The sequence below is a fragment of the Chlorocebus sabaeus genome, chromosome 26 (genome assembly GCF_047675955.1).
Source record: "Chlorocebus sabaeus isolate Y175 chromosome 26, mChlSab1.0.hap1, whole genome shotgun sequence".
NCBI lineage: Eukaryota > Metazoa > Chordata > Mammalia > Primates > Cercopithecidae > Chlorocebus > Chlorocebus sabaeus.
Window position 1 is genome coordinate 16695211 of NC_132929.1, and position 17370 is coordinate 16712580.

Genomic DNA, 17370 nt, shown 5'->3' on the forward strand with positions numbered 1-17370 from the left:
TCCCTCCCCACAGAAGCCCTGGCTTCTGCGCTGGAGTGCAGCACCTGCTAACCAGGCTCTGAGCTCCTTCCCAGGAGCCTTTAGTGGAGACACTCCACTCCAACCCACACCCCTGCATTTCTTCAAGCTACCTCTTGGTGCCCAAAAAAAAACCAAAAAAACAAAAAAACTTTGAGCTCATTTCCTTGTTTATTCAGTGAATTATATTGAGCTCCTCTGTGCCAGACACTGCCAATCATTAGAAATTTGATACTTCCGAGAGAGGCACAGAGGAAGCACCATTTAAATGCTTTACACATCTCGAGTTGCTAGCGCTGCATGCAACCCTTGTGATGACAATACAATCGTCTCCATTTTACAGGTGAAGAAAGTAGTTCATTGAAGTTGCCTCCCCAAGGCCCTAGAACTGGGATTGGGGGACTGGATCCCCAAAGTCTAGTCTTACAAAAGAGGTAGCAGGGTTGGGGTGGGGGGTCACTTAAAAGCAAATTTTAAGCAAGTACAACTGCCATGAATGTACATATATGAAGTTATACGTGTACAGCTCAATGAGTTTCCATAATGACCCACACCTCTGAGGCAAGCACCCAGATCAAGAAGCAGAACCTTCTTAGCACACCGGAACAGGCCTTCTTTTGATGGGTAACACCTGGTTTTGCTCTCAGCCTGGACCACCTCCCCATTTTGCATACCTCAGCCTAATCTCAAAACCTTCCCACAGAATGCCAAGCGGTGGACACTCCCTGCCTCACACCCCTGTGTCTGCTAACAACACCCTGAGCCCAGAGCACCTCTTGTTTCCTTTACTATCTGTCTTCCTGCTGGGTTGTGAGCTCCCAGAGCCGCAGATGGCATCCAGTTATGTTTGGGTTCTTGGCACCCCATGCTTCCTCTGTGACTTGGTAAATGGTAGTTTAGTAAATGTTGAGTAAGTGGCAGGGGGTGGGGCTCATCCCCATTGTTCCATTTCATAGGGCACAGTGTTTTCCCTTCTAACCCCCTACTCTGACACTCATCCATCCTTCGAGGCTCAAAATGGACTTGATCCCTGCTGCGAACAACCCCCATTATCAGTTGGTTCTCAGACTCTAGCCTAGTATCTAGAACAGAGATCAACACAGAACAAATACTTAATAAGGGTTTGTTGGCCTGAAGTGAACACCCTCTCAGGGAGGGATAGACATCAAGTGAGAGGATGCCAGGCAAAGTGCCGCCCCCAGTAACAGCTGCTTGCATGTGCAGAGGGAGTGCCCGAGGAGGTGGGAGCTCTTGGGGGTCACTAGGGGGCGCTGTGACTATGACTGGATGCCATCTTCTTCCTGCAAGGATGTGAGGGCTCGGTCTCAGGCAGGTGACAGGAGTGGAGTAATGAACGCTGAGACACAGCTCCTGCTCTCCTGGTGCTCACACTCTGGTGTGCAGGCCACAGGATTGCAGATATGGCGACAAAACAATCTGTTCCCCAAACTTCTCCTTATCCCTGAGACTGCCCCAGCCATCCTCTGCTCTGTGCCCACCCACATGGCTCAGAACTTTGATCCCTACCTCCATGCCCTGAACAGGCAGTTTCCTCTACTTCAGAAGTCGCCACGGCCCTGGAAAGCTCCTACTTTATCCTGTGCTCCAGTTCACAAAGCTTTCTCTGGCTCTCCAGCCAAAGTTCATTGCTGCCCTCTCCAAGCACTCCTGCTCTACACGGCTCTGCTGCACGCATAAGCCCAAGCTAGTGTGTGTCCCCCTTTATCTAGACAAGACTCCTCAGGGCACTGGCCAGGTCTTAGTTATCCTAGCATCTCCCAAACTGGGCCCTGCTTCTGGGTACCAGGTATCTGAAAAACGGCTGCTGGAACAAAACAGAGGCCGGTCAAGAGGAGGAGATTAAGGTTAATAAGTGGCTTCGTGGAGAAAGTCTAACATCAGGCGAGTGACCCTGGGCGGTGGCTTATGCCTGTATTTCCAGCACTTTAGGAGGCCGAGGCAGGTGGATCATTTGAGGTCAGGAGTTCGAGACCAGCCTGGCCAACATGGTGAAACCCTGTCTCTACTAAAAATACAAAAATTCGCTGGGTGTGGTGGCACACACCTGTAATCCCAGCTACTTGGGAGGTTGAGGCAGCAGAATTGCTTGAACCCGGGAAGTGGAGGTTGTAGTGAACCAAGATGGCACCACTGCACTCCAGCCCAGGTGACAGAGTGAGACTCCATCTTTAAAAAACAAAATAAAATAAAAAATAAAAACTAGGTGAACAGGGGTCTCCAAGAGATTCTTGCACACGTATGTACACAGCATTATTCACAATAGCTAAAACATGGAATCAACCTAAGTGCCTATCAACAGATGAATGGATAAGCAAAATGGAGTGCACACAATCTACATGGTGGAATACTATTCAGCCTTAAAAAGGACGTTCTAAGATACGCTACAACACAGATGAACCTTGAGGAAATGTATATTCTGCTAAGTGAAATAAGCCAGTCACAAAAAGACAATATGATTCCACTCATCTGAAATTCTTAGAGTAGTCAAAATCATAGAGACAGTAGAATGATGGTTGCGGGGGAAAGGGAAATAGAGAATTATTGCTTAATGGGTACGGAGCTTCAGTTTTGTAAAAGGAAAAGGCTCAGGAGATGGATGGTGGTGATTGTCGCACAACAATGTCAATGTACTTAGTGCCACTAAACCATATACTTTAAAACGGTTAAGATAGTAAATTTTACATTATATGTATTTCACCACAGTAAAAAAAGATTGGGAAAAAAATGAGATGAGCAGATGGGTGTGGGTGTTCCATGCATACAAAATCACACTGAGCAAAAGCTGGGCAGTGGAGATCCTGGGTTTTGTATGGGATCCACAAGCTGCTCAGTTTGGAAGCAGGGAGGTGGAAGCTGGGAGTTTGGTGGGTGGAGGGGATTTAAGCAGGGGAAAGGAGTGATCTAAACTTTAAAGAGTAGGCCGGGTGCGGTGGCTCATGTCTATAATCCCAGCACTTTGGGAAGCCAAGGTGGGTGGATCACCAGAGGTTAGGAGTTCGAGACCAGCCTGAACAACATAGAGAAACCCCATCTCTACTAAAAATACAAAATTAGCTGAGCGTGGTGGCACATGCTCGGGAGGCTGAGGTGAGAGAATCGCTTGAACCCGGGAGGCAGAGGTTCAGTGAGCTGAGATCACGCCACTGAACTCCAACCTGGGCCAAACAGCAAGACTCCATCTCAAAAAAAAAAAAAAAGAATGGGCAGATAAGCAGGCTACATCACCAGAGGTCACAGCACAGGGAGAGGGACAGAGGGAGGAAGCAACACCAAGTTAATTAGGTAAGGCAACCTGTGTGAAGCGCATAGCAGATCTCTGGTGACGGCTAGTCGAAGGTTGCACACCGGCAGCCTGCAACCATACTTTCACTCAAACAATGGCTTAGTTTCTTTAATTTAGTTGCCAACATTTAAAGAGTCAGAAGGCTTCAATGAAAAAAAAAAATCCATATTGCTAGCTGCTTGTGAGAACTCAGGGAACCTGGCAATCCAGGCACAGAGTTCAGGGTTCTCTTTAGCTGGGCAGGCACTAACCCATTCACAGCCCTCCCCCACCGCACCCAGCATTAGGTGCTTGCCTGGGACTTCTAGGCATTTGCCTCTGGAACCCCTAGCATCTTTTTTTTTTTTAAGACTGAGTTTTGCTCTCGTTCCTCAGGCTGGAGTGCAATGGTGCAATCTCGGTTCACCGCAACCTCCGCCTACCAGGTTCTACCAATTCTCCTACCTCAGTCTCCAGGGTAGCTGGGATTACAGGCATGCACCACCACGCCCAGCTAATTTTTGTATTTTTTTAGTAGAGATAGGGTTTATCAATGTTGATCAGGCTGATCTCGAACTCCTGATCTCAGGTGATCTGCCTGCCTTGGCCTCCCAAAGTGCTGGGATTACAGGCATAAGCCACCACGACCGGCCTAGAAACCCCAGCATCTTGTGCCTTACAACCCATCTTGCCTTCCCTATATTGGGTAGTTGTCTCGTAAACACTCACAAAAACTGGGCTATTTCTCCCAAACCCATCCCTGCCCACTAAAATAAACAGCCCTGAATGAGGAGTGGTTTGCCCTATTGCACAAGACCACTCCCTTCCCCACCCAGCCACAGCAGGACTAAAGCCTGGGAAGGTAGTACTTTTAAGCTCCCTCTGGGAGAGATTGTTGTCAATAGCTCCACCTGGAAGCCCCAAACCCGGAAGTCCAGGGGTTTCCTAAGCCTTCCCACAGGCTCTCTGAGGGTTTGCCTCTCCTTCCCCACCTGCAGTGGCTCCCGGGGTTGTATCACACGAGCCCAGAACCAGGGAGACTAAGAAAACAGACTGGGGAAGAAATAAAGACACCCCTTGTAGTGGAGTTGTTTTGTTTGTTTGTTTGTTTTGTTTTGTTTTTTCAAGGCTACATGTTTAGGAAAAAAAAAAAACTAAAAAAGGGTATTAACCCAAATGACCATAGTGTTATCTCTCATTGATACAATTACAGATGGTTTTTGTGTTTTTTGTCAACTTACATTTTCTAAATTTTCTACAATGAATATCTATTGCTTTTGTAATAAGAAAAAGTATTCATATATATATATAATTTTTTTTGGTCGGGGGAGTGGTTCGGAGTCTCGCTCTTGTAGCCCAGGCTGGAATGCAGTGGTGCGATCTTGGCTCACTGCAACCTCCATCTCCCGGGTTCAAGTGATTCTCCAGCCTCAGTCTCCCGAGTAGCCAGGACTACAGGTGCCCACCGCCACGTCCAGCTAATTTTTGTATTTTTAGTAGAGATGGGGTTTCTCCATGTTGGCCAGGCTGGTCTCCAACTCCTGACCTCAAATGATCCGCCTGCCTCGGCCTCCCAAAATTCTGGGATTACAGACTTGAGCAACCACCCCTGGCCTCAGATATATTTAAGAAAGAAAGAAATCACCAAAACGTGAAGCTCTGAGATGTGGGAGACACAACAGGGATGGAGAAGAAGACAGAGCTTCTGAAGACCGGGGGAAGGGAGCCACTCCAGACTCTGGTGGCAATGCCACCAACAGAAACAGGGATGAGCAGAGGAGGGGCAGTTTCAGGGGAACCAGGCAGAAGGTGAGGGGGCCACCCAGCACCAGATGGAGACTGGTTTTATTGATTTTGTCATCGGTTATTTAGCCTTTGTTTGCTTATGTCTTGCCTTATGGGGGAAGAACTGAAGACAGCTTAAAGGAGTCTATAAATTATGAAATAACATGGGAATAAAGTAGAAAGAAGTGTGTTTTTTTTGTTTTTTTGTTTGTTTGTTTGTTTTTGTTTTGTTTTGTTTTGAGACAGAGTCTTGCTCTCTTGCCCAGGCTGGAGTGCAGTGGCGTGAACTCAGCTCACTGCAAGCTCCGCCTCCCAGGTTCACTCCATTCTCCTGCCTCATCCTCCCGAGTAGCTGGGACTACAGGCGCCCGCCATCACACCTGGCTATTTTTTTTTTTTTTTTTTTTTTTTTTGTATTTTTTTAGTAGAGATGGGGTTTCACCGTGTCAGCCAGGATGGTCTCAATCTCCCAACCTCGTGATCCACCGGCCTCGGCCTTCCAAAGTGCTGGGATTACAGGTGTGAGCCACTGCACATGATCCACATGATGCCATTTGCAACTAGTTTACGGCGTTGAGTTAACCAGCCTGACCATGGAGTTAATCTGTGGTCTCACCATGGACCCCTTTTTTCTTTACTTAGTCTATGAAGAATGAAGGAGCTGGAATAGATAACAAGATCCTTTCTGTCTCCAAACCATGGCCTCCGATTACAGCCTCCAGCAGTGCCCCCTGAGTATAGACCTGATGGAGGCTGTCAGAGCTGAAGGGTTGAGGCCCAGAGAGGGGCAGTGACTGGCCCAAGGTCACACAGCCGGTGGCTAGGGCCATAGCCAGGCCAGGAGGTCAACATTCCAGAGCCTCAAACCCTGTGGCTCTGCAAGTCTCATCTGCTCCAGACACCAGGCTCTTAGCTTCAGTTTCTGTCCTTTTTCTGGAAGTGGGACAAAGGAGCCACAAGCCAAGAAGCTGTCAGGGCTGGTCCCGAGCCCCAGGAGGCTGGGAACCAAAGGTCCACACCCATGTAAACACGGGCCAGCACTGATACCTCTTACTTGGCCCTTGATAGCTCCCTCTACATTAGTTCCCGGCTATTATCTTGCTTATCCCTGCAGGTCTGCTGGGAGCCAGGGAGGGGCAGAGAGTATCGGCCCCACTTCACAACCAGGAGAAACTCCGAAGAGGATGAAGGTGGTAATTTGCCAAAGCCACCCATCGAGTCGGGATGGGGCAAAACGAGAGGCTGAGTCTCTGAGGCCCTGTGGGTAAGAGGGTGGTCAACAGAGCCTGTTTGCCAGGGGAGGCGAGGGGAGCGGAGGTAGAGAAATGTACACAGTCCCAGGAATCGAGGGTCCACTGTTTCACAAGGAGAGGAATCTCACCACCCTGGAGAGAGACCTATAGGGACAGGCTCTGCTTGCTGGTGCAGGGCTCTGAGGGAAGACAGACAGAAGCAGTGGAACACAGCCACAGAGAATACAGGTCTGAGGGAGGAAGTGATCATGTGGCAGACGTCCCAGGTGTCCCTGGGTGGGGTCTGTGCTGCTTTTCTGCCAGCTCCAAGTTACCCCCAAGGAACTCTTATGCCCACCCGGGACCCAAAGACACCCCTGCTGCCCTCACTGCTAAGAAGCCAGGAAGTTGTTGGGATACCAGGTGGGGAGAGGGACATTGGCACAGGTGAAGGTCAAGGAGACCATGGAGCTGGTGACAATGACTGAGTCTGCCTTCCAGAGGGGTTACAGGTAGGGTGACCATAACCCAAGTTATTAATAGAGCTCCTGCTCAGTCACAAAATCATTGAGTCTGATAGTGAATTCCATGGTCATCCCAGTTATGGGACCAACACTTTAAGCCTCTGCTCATAGAGAAAGTCTTGAGAACATTCCAGTAGGAGGGCAGGCCTGTTCAGTGCTTACACCTGTCCTGTCTCCTGCTCCCTCACTCCCTAGCCTAGGACAACCTGGTGAGTCCCAGAAACCATACCTCCTACTGTTGCCCTCTAAGGGAACCATTTCTGGGGAGCAGAACCCCCATATGGAACACCGGGAAGAGGCCTGGACCCAGTGTCTGGAAACCTGGGACCAAGGGCCAGCTCTGCCTTAACCTTGGTCGTGTTGCTCAGTCCATCCCCTCATCTGAAAACCGGTGCTAATAAAAGCCGTCTGGGCCGGGCATGGTAGTTCACACTTACAATCCCAACACTTTGGGAGGCTCAGGTGGGCAGATCACTTGAGCTCAGGAGTTCGAGACCAGCCCAGACAACATAGTGAAACCCTGTCTCTACAAAAACTACAAAAATTAACTGGGCATGGTGGTGCACGCCTGTAGTCCCAGGTACTCGGGAGGATGAGATGAGAGAATCCCCTGAGCTCAGGAAGTCAAGGCTGCAGTGAGCTGTAATCACAACACTGCGCTCCAGCCTATAGGTCAGAGTGAGACCTTGTCTCAAAAACAAAACAAAAGTTCTGGGAGCAGTGGCTCATGTCTGTAATCCCTACACTTTGGGAGGCCCAGGTAGACGAATCACCTGAGGTCAAGAGTTCGAGACCAGCCTGGCCAACATAGCGAAACCCCATCTCTACTAAAAATACAAAAATTAGCCAGGTGTGGTGGCACATGCCTATAATCCCACCTACTCGGGAGGCTGAGGCAGGAGAATTACTTGAACCCAGGGGCAGAGGTTGCAGTGAGCCAAGATCACGCCATTGCAGTCCAGCCTGGGCAATAGAGCAAGACTTCGTCTCAAAAAAAAAAAAAAAAAAAAAAAAAAGAAAGAAAGAAAGAAAGAAAAAGTAAAAGAAAGCTGCTGTCTGGGCCATCTTGGAGTTCAGTTGTAAGGATGTATTAGAGTGGAGGATGGGAGGCAGCCTCTGCATGACTGCATACAGAGGCACTGGTGCCCAGGTCCAGGAAGTTACTCCCTGCTATTGCCACAGGGTGACTAATGTGGCCCCTCGGCTGGGTTCTGCTCACTGGGGATCTGGCCCAGGCCCAAGGAGGGCTCTGGGAACAGGGTTTCCTGGCAGCTGAGACACAGTGGGCAGGTCTGACCTGTGAGAACCGCAGTTACTGCCTGAGGCCTGGGCTGGTTACAGAAGGGGCCGGTGCTCCTGACGCAGTCTGCTCTCGGTCTCACTCTCTGTAGCTCGTTCCCAGGAGAATGGGGAGCTCAGGGAGGGTGTGTCACCTCTGCCCTGGGCACCACTCTGCTCCCAGGGAGAAAGCAAGGACACAGTTCCTTCAGGTGTGCACACACTCACACTCACACCAGCCGGGTCCCAGCGTGCACACCCAGCACAAACATGCACACAGAGATCCACACAGAGATGAGCACAGGTACACACAGATGCAGACACACTGCCCCAAGAAAGGAGGTCCAGCCTAGCTGTATACACACAGGCATAGATATGCATATACGGTTCTGTATAATACACACTTTTTCTTTTTTCTTTTTTCTTTTTTTTTTGAGATGGAGTCTCTGTCGCTCAGGCTGAAGTGCAGCGGCGAAATCTTGGCTCACTACAACCTCCACCTCCCGGGTTCAAGTGATTCTTGTGCCTCAGCCTCTTGAGTAGCTGGGATTACAGGCATGTGCCACCAAGCTCAGATAATTTTTGTATTTTTTAGTAGAGACGGGGTTTCACTATATTGGTCAGGTTGGTCTCAAACTCCTGACCTCAGGTGATCCAAGCACCTCGGTCTCCCAAAGTGCTGGAATTACAGGCATGAGCCACCACGCTTGGCCTTATAATACACATTTCTAATGACACGTGTGACATGGATACACAGGCATATACACATCTTGCGCAAAGGTACACACTGTATTTATAGACATAGATACACAGACTTGCACATATATGGAACTACTGTATTTAGAGTTTTTGCACAAAGACAACACCCACTTTAAATATACAAGAGCAAAACCAGGGACACAGGGAAAGGTACATGAACATGAATATATACACACCTTGTCAGCATTTAGCATTTATTGAACACCCTACAATCTGTTACTCGTGTTCCAGTAGAAAGAGACCCCCACACAGAGTCATAGACCCAGAAACCCAAACATTCTCATCAGTTCCACTCAGGATTATATGGAGGCCCAGTCTCCAAGCCAAAGATGAAGAACTTTTTTTTCTGCAGATAGTCAATGAGGCATGGTGGATAAAACAATCAATTGTAGATGTAGTGTCATCTATAATAGAGAAAAACAGGTTAAAGGTAAATAACCAACATGCCCCCAGATGGGGATCTAGCTAAAGGTATTCAGGTCAGAGTGGAACAGTAAGGAAACGTACACATACGGTTACAGCCTCGTGGTCAGAGTTTATAACATAGACAGTTAAGTTTTTAAATTAAAGAAAATTGTCTGTACAGCATGATCACAAAAAGTGTGTAAAGAAATATGCATAGGGCCAAGAGTGGTGGCCCACACCTGTAATCCCAGCACTTTGGGAGGCCGAGACGGGTGGATCACCTGAGGTCAGGCGTTTGAGACCAGTATGCCCAATATGGTGAAACCCTGTCTCTGCTAAAAATACAAAAATTAGCTGGACATGGTGGTGCAAGCCTGTAATCCCAGCTACTCAAGAGGTTGAGGCAGGAGAATCACTTGAACTAGGGAGGCAGAGGTTGCAGTGAGATGAGATCGCGCCACTGCACACCAGCCTGGGTGACAGAGCAAGACTCCGTCTCAAAAAAAAAAAAAAAAAAAAAAGATGCATAGAAGAAAAGATTGGAAGGAATTACACCCAAATATTATTATTGATTGTCTTTGGGAATTAAGACCTTAGAATACTTTTTTTTTGCTTTGAGACAGAGTCTCGCTCTGTTGCCAGGCAGGAGTGCAGTTGCGCAATCTCGGCTCACTGCAACCTCTGCCTCCTGGGTTCAAGCAATTCTCCTGCCTCAGTCTCCCAAGTAGCTGGGATAACAGGCACATGCCACCACACCCAGCAAAGTTTTGTATTTTTAGTAAAGATGGGGTTTCACCATGTTGGTCAGGCTGGTCTTGCTCTCTTGACTTCGTGATCCGCCCACCTCGGCCTCCCAAAGTGCTGGGATTATAGGCATGAGCCACCGCACCCGGCCTAGAATACTTTTTAAGATTTTTTAATCTTCTAAATCTTTGGATTTTCTAATTGTTATAAGTATTTATTATGGAAAAAAAGACATTATTTTTTAAAAAATCTAGCCAGGTGAGGTGGCTCACACCTGTAATCCCAGCAATTTGGGAGGCCAAGGCAGAAGGATCACTTGAGCTCAGGAATTTGAGACTAATCTGAACAACATAACTACACCCCATCCCTACAAAAAAAAAAACAACTTTGAATTAGGTATGTACCTAATGGTAGTGCACGTCTATAGTTCTAGCTACTTGGGAGACTGAGACAGAAGCATTGCTTGAGCCAGAAGTTCAAGGCTGCAGTGAGCCATGATCACACCACTGCACTCCAGCCTGGGTGACAGTGCAAGACCCTGCCTCAAGAAAGTGGAAAATGGCTGGGCACCATTGCTCACGCCTGTAATCCCAGCACTTTGGGAAGCCAAAGATGGCGGATCACTTGAGGTCAGGAGTTCAAGACCAGCCTGGCCAACATGGTGAAACTTCATCTCTACTAAAAATACAAAAGTGAGCTGGGCGTGGTGGTGCGCACCTCTAACCCCAGCTACTTGGGAGGCTGAGGTAGGAGACTTGCTTGAACCTGGGAGGTGGAGGTTGCAGTGAGCCAAGATCATGCCACTGCACTCCAGCCTGGGCAACAGAGTGAGACACTGTCTCAAAAAAAAAAAAAAGAAAAATTAGCTGGATGTGGTGGTGGATGCCTGTAATCTGAGGTACTTGGGAGGCTGAGGCAGGAGAATCACTTGAACCCAGGAGGCGGAGGCTGCAGTGAGCCAAGACTGTGCCACTGTACTACAGCCTGGGTGACAGAGTGGGACTCCATCTTCAAAAAAAAAAAAAAAAAAGAGGGCTGGGTGCAGTGGCTCATGCCTGTAATCCCAGCACTTCGGGAGGCCAAGGCGGGCGGATAACAAGATTAGGAGATCGAGACCATCCTGGCTAACACGGTGAAACCCCGTCTCTAGTAAAAATACAAAAAATTAGCCGGGCATGGTGACGGGCGCCTGTAGTCCCAGCTACTCTGGAAGCTGAGGCAGGAGAATGGTGTGAACCCAGCAGGTGGAGCTTGCAGTGAGCCAAGATAGCACTACTGTACACCAGCCTGGGCCATAGAGCGAGACTCCATCTCAAAATAAAAGAAAGAAAAAATTGAAAAAATCAACTAAGGGTTATACAGACATTAAAGGCAATTTACATTGATAAGGACATATGTAAGAATGTATATGTAAGAAACATATAATTTTATCCAATTCATATGATAAATATTCCTTTAAATACAGATTTAAAAGAGCAGAGAAAAGGGAAAAGAGACCAAGGAAACAGAGAGATAAAAACAAAAAATCTACCCCAGAAAAGTAGCTACCATATTCTAGAGGAACAGACGGAACCAAAGAGAACCAGTGGATTCGGAAGCAGAGGTGAATCCCTCTTGACCTGCACAGGTTTGGGGCCAGAGCCTTAGAGGTCCTTTCCAGCAAGCCGTTGACCTTAGACCTCAGTCTTCAGGCTCCAAATCTGGAGGTGAACTTAATCCTCCCAGTCTCTCCAGGGCTTACTGGCTGGCTTTTTATTCCTAAGCATTTCGGGGTCAGCAGTAAACATTGCCTGAGCTCCAGACTTTGTGGGAGCAAAAGGGACTTACATGTGGCGCTCTCTCTCTCTCTCTCTCTCTCTCTCTCGCTTCATTTAGCGGGGAAGATGCAGGCTGAGTCAGTGACAGAATGCCCAGTGTCCTCAGTGTGCCAAGGGAGCAGTGAACACACTGATACAGGTAAGTGTCCTTTCTGGAGGAGGGAGGTATTGAAAGCTGGTTGTCATGAGGAGAAACGGGGCATCTGGGAGGTGGCAGGGGGCACTTTCCAAACTAGGGGATCTGGCACAAGCCAAGACTGGGAGTCAGGAAGCTGGGGACAGCTGGGGATCACCGAAGCGAGCTGTCCTGGTCCAGGGTGCTGTCAGATTTGAGAGGGCCTTGAATGCTGAAATGAGGCGCTCAAAGTTCATCATCAACAGTGAGAGCCAGTAACAGTCTTGAGTCTTGAGTTGGGGGTGCCAGAGTGAACACAGCAGCACACGACAGATTGGACTGGGGAGCTGCAGTGACAGGGACCTTGGGGTGTGGGTGACAGAAGTCCTGACCAGGCTTGGAGACCCAGCAAGAGAGGAGGCATAGTGACCAAGGTTTCAATCTGGGTGACATGGATATACTGGTACCACAAGAGAGAATTAGGGAAGAAATTGGAGGTAGGGGCGGGTACAAGGATAACCCCCTTGCAGGAGATGATCCCCACTCCCAGGCACCTCCAAGGCCCCTCAGAACAAGTTTAAGAAACTGAAACCCAGTCTGAGTCCTGAGTCCTTCATTTTTCAAATGAAGACTGAGGCATAGAGAAGGGAAATGATTTGCCTAAGGTCATGGTTGGTGTCAGAGTCGGAACTTGAGCTCAGCTTTCTGCCCCAGAGGGAAGTGTGTCAGGCTGGGTTGAGGTAACAACAGGCCATGCTGCTGGGGTGTGAGACCCTCAGCACCTCCACCTGAGGGGTAAAGGGAACAGAAGGAGCTCCAGGTGGCAGAGCTCTGGGGACAGGCCCTGGTGGGGCAGGAAGTGGACGGTCTTGGCTAAAACTAAACTTGGGGATTATCTGAAGTTTCACTTGGCTAGGATTTCTGTCCCTCAGCCATGCTCTTTCACACACACAGGCACACACAGAGACAGACAGACAGACACACACACACGCACACACACACACACACAGCTGTAGCTTTCTGAGGAGAGAGCTGGGCCCAGAGGTGGGCTGGGCCAGGGCGTGAGTGCTCACCTGACCCAGGAGCTGCCTAGCAGGTGTGCCTTAGAAATTCCTCTCCCAGCCGGGCCCAGTGGCTCACGCCTGTAATCCCAGCACTTTGGAAGGCCTAGGCGGGCAGATCATGAGGTCAGGAGTTCGAGACCAGCCTGACCAACATGATGAAACCTCGTCTCTACTAAAAATACAAAAATAAGCCAGGCGTGGTGACGCGCGCCTGTAATCCTAGCTACTCAGGAGGCTGAGGGAGGAGACTCGCTTGAACCCGAGAGGCAGAGGTTACACTGAGCCCAGATCGAGCCACTGCACTCCAGCCTGGGTGACAGAGCAAGGCTCCGCCTCAAAAGAAAAAAAAAAGAAAGAAACAAATTCCTCTCCCAGAGTAACACATAATCCTGTACCCAACTCTAGAGTTTGCAACGTGCTCTTACAGTCACTGGGTGATACATATCATTTAAGCTACTACCTTTTCTGTCTGGCTCTCAGTCTCCTTGTGGTAAAGTAAGTTTTTGTTTTGTTTCATTTTCCCCCTGGGTGTCCTTCAAAGTCCCTTCAAGCTCCAATATGAGGGAATGTTCTCTGGATCCCTGCTCCTCTCCAAGTCCTCTCCCAATGAACCCACTCTTGCACAGGATTTTTGGGGCCAAACCTCTATTTAAATTGTTCACAAGCAGCACTCTGACCTTCGCTAGGTCCTTAGGTGCCAAGGCTGAAGACTGGGTCCAACCCAAGTCTAAGAACTTTGGCCAGTGATTGAGGTTTAGGCTTATGTTCAGGCTGTGAATGGAGGTCAGGGGGATGGTCCCCTAACCTGAGCCCCTGGGCCCTGTGAACTGCCAGAAGGAACAGAGCAGAAAAGTTAGAAGGCTGGGGACTGACCTTGAGCCCCAGCGCTGAGCATGGTGCTCTAGAAAGGAGGGGTGGAGGGGAGGGGATCCACCCACCAGGTGAGGTCATGGGAAACCAGCTCTGGCGCTGACACCTGGGGAAACCCGTTTCCAGGCGGCTTCCCACGCTAGCTCTCCTGGGAACCAGCTGAGCCCCAAGCGGGGAGCCCCACACCTACCCCCACAGTCCAGTTCCCATCGCACTGCCCCCACCGCCAGTCCAGCCCCCACCCTTCCATCTAGCTTTAGTCTTTTGGTCCCCAGTCTGTCTCTAGCCAGACAGTTGGGCCTTGAGGAGGGTTATGAGGGAGCAGTGCGCTCCAGGAAATGACAGCGACAACGCACAGCTTCACAGACTTCAGGTTTTATTTGCAGACTCTGCACTGCTCTAGCTTCTAGGCTGTGTGACCTTGAGGAAAGGGATGATCCCCAACCCCGTCCTCCTTCAGGCTCTAATTTGCAGCTCCTCCCCCTCCTTTTTGCTGGGCCTTGACTCTCACTTCCTGCCCCACTCCCGGCCCAGCCAGTTTGGGCAGTGCCTAGGGAGCCCAGAGACCCAGTTCTTCCCAGGGGCCAGCCCCGCCCTCCCTGGCCTTGGGGGTTGAGGGCGGCCCAGGTGTCAGCCTGCTCCTCATCCACCCCACTTCCCTCTCTCCTCTTCCTTGTCATCTTCCTTCCAGGCCCAGCCCTTATCCACCATCAGTTCCAGGCTCCAAGGCCTCTTTTTCCTGCTCTCTCTCGCTCAGTCTCTCGCCCACTCCATCCCAAACTTCTCTCTAAATCAGGGTTGAACCCCTTCCAGCCCTCCACAATGCCAGGTGTTCCCCAAGCTCTTTCTCACCCCTGTGCCAAGGAAGGGTCCTAATTCAGCCAGGCTGACCTAAGGGCCCAGGACAAGAAACTGGGAACTGGATCCCAAACTACTCGGAGGTGACTGACCCTGCTAGGACCATCCCATGAAAATCAAATTGCCAGGTTTTTTTCTGTGAGCTTTGACTGGAGAAATCCAAATCAGAGCCTTCCCTCCTAGGCTCACCCAGGCATATCAGGGTGGGCAGTTAGAGGCCCATGTCCCCCGAGTGTTCGGAAGGGAACTGAATCCCATGAGGTGGCCAGGCCCTGCCAGTAGCTCCCGCAAAGGCCCGGGTGCCCCAGGTCTCAGAAGTCTCTGGCCTCCTGCCTACCACTTATTATGCAGCCATAGCTGCTCAAACGAAGCAGAAGAACTTCTTCCAGCGGCAGCGGGAGAGGGTGCGCACACCTTTGGCATTCAGTTTCTTCTCCAGCCGGGCTTTGTGCTCTATGGCACTGAGAATGGCCGAGTCAAATACTTCCTTCAGGTTCTTCTGCGTCAAGGCTGAGCACTCCAGGTAGCAGCAGGCTCGGATCTTCTCGGCCAGACCCTGAGCCTGGGGTTGGGGCACGGGGCCCTCCCGGCCCCCCTGGTCCAGCTGAATCAGTACGTTGACGTCGTCCCTCAGGTCGGCCTGGGTGCCCACCAGCAGAACAGGCGCCTGGGGGTTGTGCGTGCGGATCTCGGGCAGCCATTTCTCTGTGATGTTTTGAAAGGAGCTGGGCTGCACCACGCTGAAGCATGCCAGGAAGACATCGGTATCCGGGTAGCAAAGGGAACGAAGTCGGTCAAAATCCTCCTGGGGTGAGAAGGCCAGGTGGTAAGGATTAGCCCCCACCCCGCTACAGGGAATCCATTTCTCACCCGGGGCTGGAAACCTGAGATTCCAAGAGCCCAAGGCTTTCTCCATTCTTGCTCCATGTGGGGTCCTCCCAGCCTCCAGCCCATCTCCCCGCAGACCAGTAGAAGCCTCGCCCAGCTTCTCACCTGTCCGGCTGTGTCCCAGAGCTCAATGCGCACCGGGGCTCCATCCACTAGGACTTGCACTGCAGGGGCGGGGCGGGGAGAGCCTGAGTTAGGAAGGGCGTCCCGGGCCACACCAGCGCCACCTCGGGGCCTGCTCCAGTCTCCTCCCCGGGGTCCTCTGCGCCTCCCGCCGCGACGCCCGCCCCAGCTCCCGGGTGCACAGCCCCGCCGCAGCCACTCGGCCGCCTGGGCGATTGAACGTACGTACCGGAGAAGGTGTCCAGCGCAGTGGGCCGGTAGCGCGCGGGGTATCCATTGCAGGTGTAGCTGACGATGAGGCTGCTCTTGCCCACGGCGCCGTCGCCCACCAGCACGCACTTGATGCCCAGCTCTTGGGGCGCGCTACGCCGCCGCGGGGGAGGGGTCGGGGTCCGGAGTGGGGGCGGCTCGGCCTCGCTCAGCTCCCGCGGCGGCATGGCCCGCTCTGGGGGCAGCAGAGGGGCCAGCCCGGGACTCGGCTTCGCTGCGCTGGGTGAAGCAGGTCCCGCTGGCTGCCTCTGACTGAGTGGGTCCAGGCTGGGCGCGTCGGCCCAGCGCTACCAGCGGGTTTGTGAAGGGCTCCGCCCACCTCATCTACATGTCTCAGGCGGCCCCGGACCCCACCCACCGGCGAAGACCTCCCGCGGCCCGGCACCTAAGAGGCCCGGCGAGGAGGAGGAAAACCCCGGGAGGAGGAAAGGCAGGCAGAAAGCTGGAGCCCCAAGAATCACGTAGGTACAAGGACAAAGAATCGTCAAATGAGAATACCAAGAAGAGACAGACATCCATGATTTATTGTTAGGAGGAAGAAGCAAGTTGCAGAACATGTAATAGAGTATGTTCAGGTTAAACAAATGTGCAAATTGAACCTTGTTCAACTTACAACAAAAAAACTCTATACATATGTTTGCATGAGTATTAAAAAGTTGGGATAATTTTATTAATGAAAGAATTATTGGCCGGGCGCGGTGGCTCAAGCCTGTAATCCCAGCACTTTGGGAAGCCGAGACGGGCGGATCACGAGGTCAGGAGATCAAGACCATCCTGGCTAACACGGTGAAACCCCGTCTCTACTAAAAAATACAAAAAACTAGCCGGGCGAGGTGGCGGGCGCCTGTAGTCCCAGCTACTCGGGAGGCTGAGGCAGGAGAATGGCGTGAACCCGGGAGGCGGAGCTTGCAGTGAGCCGAGATCCGGCCACTGCACTCCAGCCCGGGCGACAGAGCGAGACTCCGTCTCAAAAAAAAAAAAAAATTTTTTTTTTTTTAATATAGAGGCTGGGAGCAGTGGCTTATGCCTGTAATCCCAGCGTTCTGGGAGGCTGAGCCAGGAGGATCACTTGAGTCCAAGAGTTCAAGGTCACAGTGAGCTATCATAATGCCATTGCGCTTCAGCTTGTGTGACAGATCCTAAAAACAAACAAACAAACAAAAAACCTGTTGACCCCTGAACAAGTGGGAATTATTGGCGAGAAACCCTGTGCAGTCAGTCGAAAATCCCTATATAACTTTTGACTCCCCCAAAATTTAACTATTAATAGCCTGCTGTTGCCGGACTCCATGGCTCACGCCTGTAATCCCAGCACTTTGGGAGGCCGAGGTGGGTGG

At 50.8% G+C, this 17370-nt stretch overlaps 1 protein-coding gene across 1 annotated transcript; it reads right to left on the bottom strand.

The window, feature by feature from the left end:
- Window positions 1-14261: 14261 nt before the first annotated feature.
- Window positions 14262-16980, bottom strand: RHOV (ras homolog family member V). The gene is made up of 3 exons (XM_008016989.3): window positions 15993-16980; window positions 15746-15804; window positions 14262-15557 (listed from the first exon to the last, which is right to left on the bottom strand). Exons 1-3 carry the CDS (start codon window positions 16198-16200, stop codon window positions 15114-15116), a joined length of 711 nt encoding a protein of 236 aa, XP_008015180.1. The 5' UTR covers window positions 16201-16980; the 3' UTR covers window positions 14262-15113.
- Between the last annotated feature and the right edge of the window lie 390 nt (window positions 16981-17370).

Bases quoted from the DNA above. Each gene is read 5' to 3' on its own strand.
- RHOV (XM_008016989.3), bottom strand. From the start codon at position 16,200: ATGCCGCCGCGGGAGCTGAGCGAGGCCGAGCCGCCCCCACTCCGGACC. The intron at 15,805-15,992 runs GTACGTACGTTC...CCGCCCCTGCAG, and splicing joins TGCGCTGGACACCTTCTCCG to TGCAAGTCCTAGTGGATGGA. The intron at 15,558-15,745 runs GTGAGAAGCTGG...TTCTCACCCCAG, and splicing joins TCTGGGACACAGCCGGACAG to GAGGATTTTGACCGACTTCG.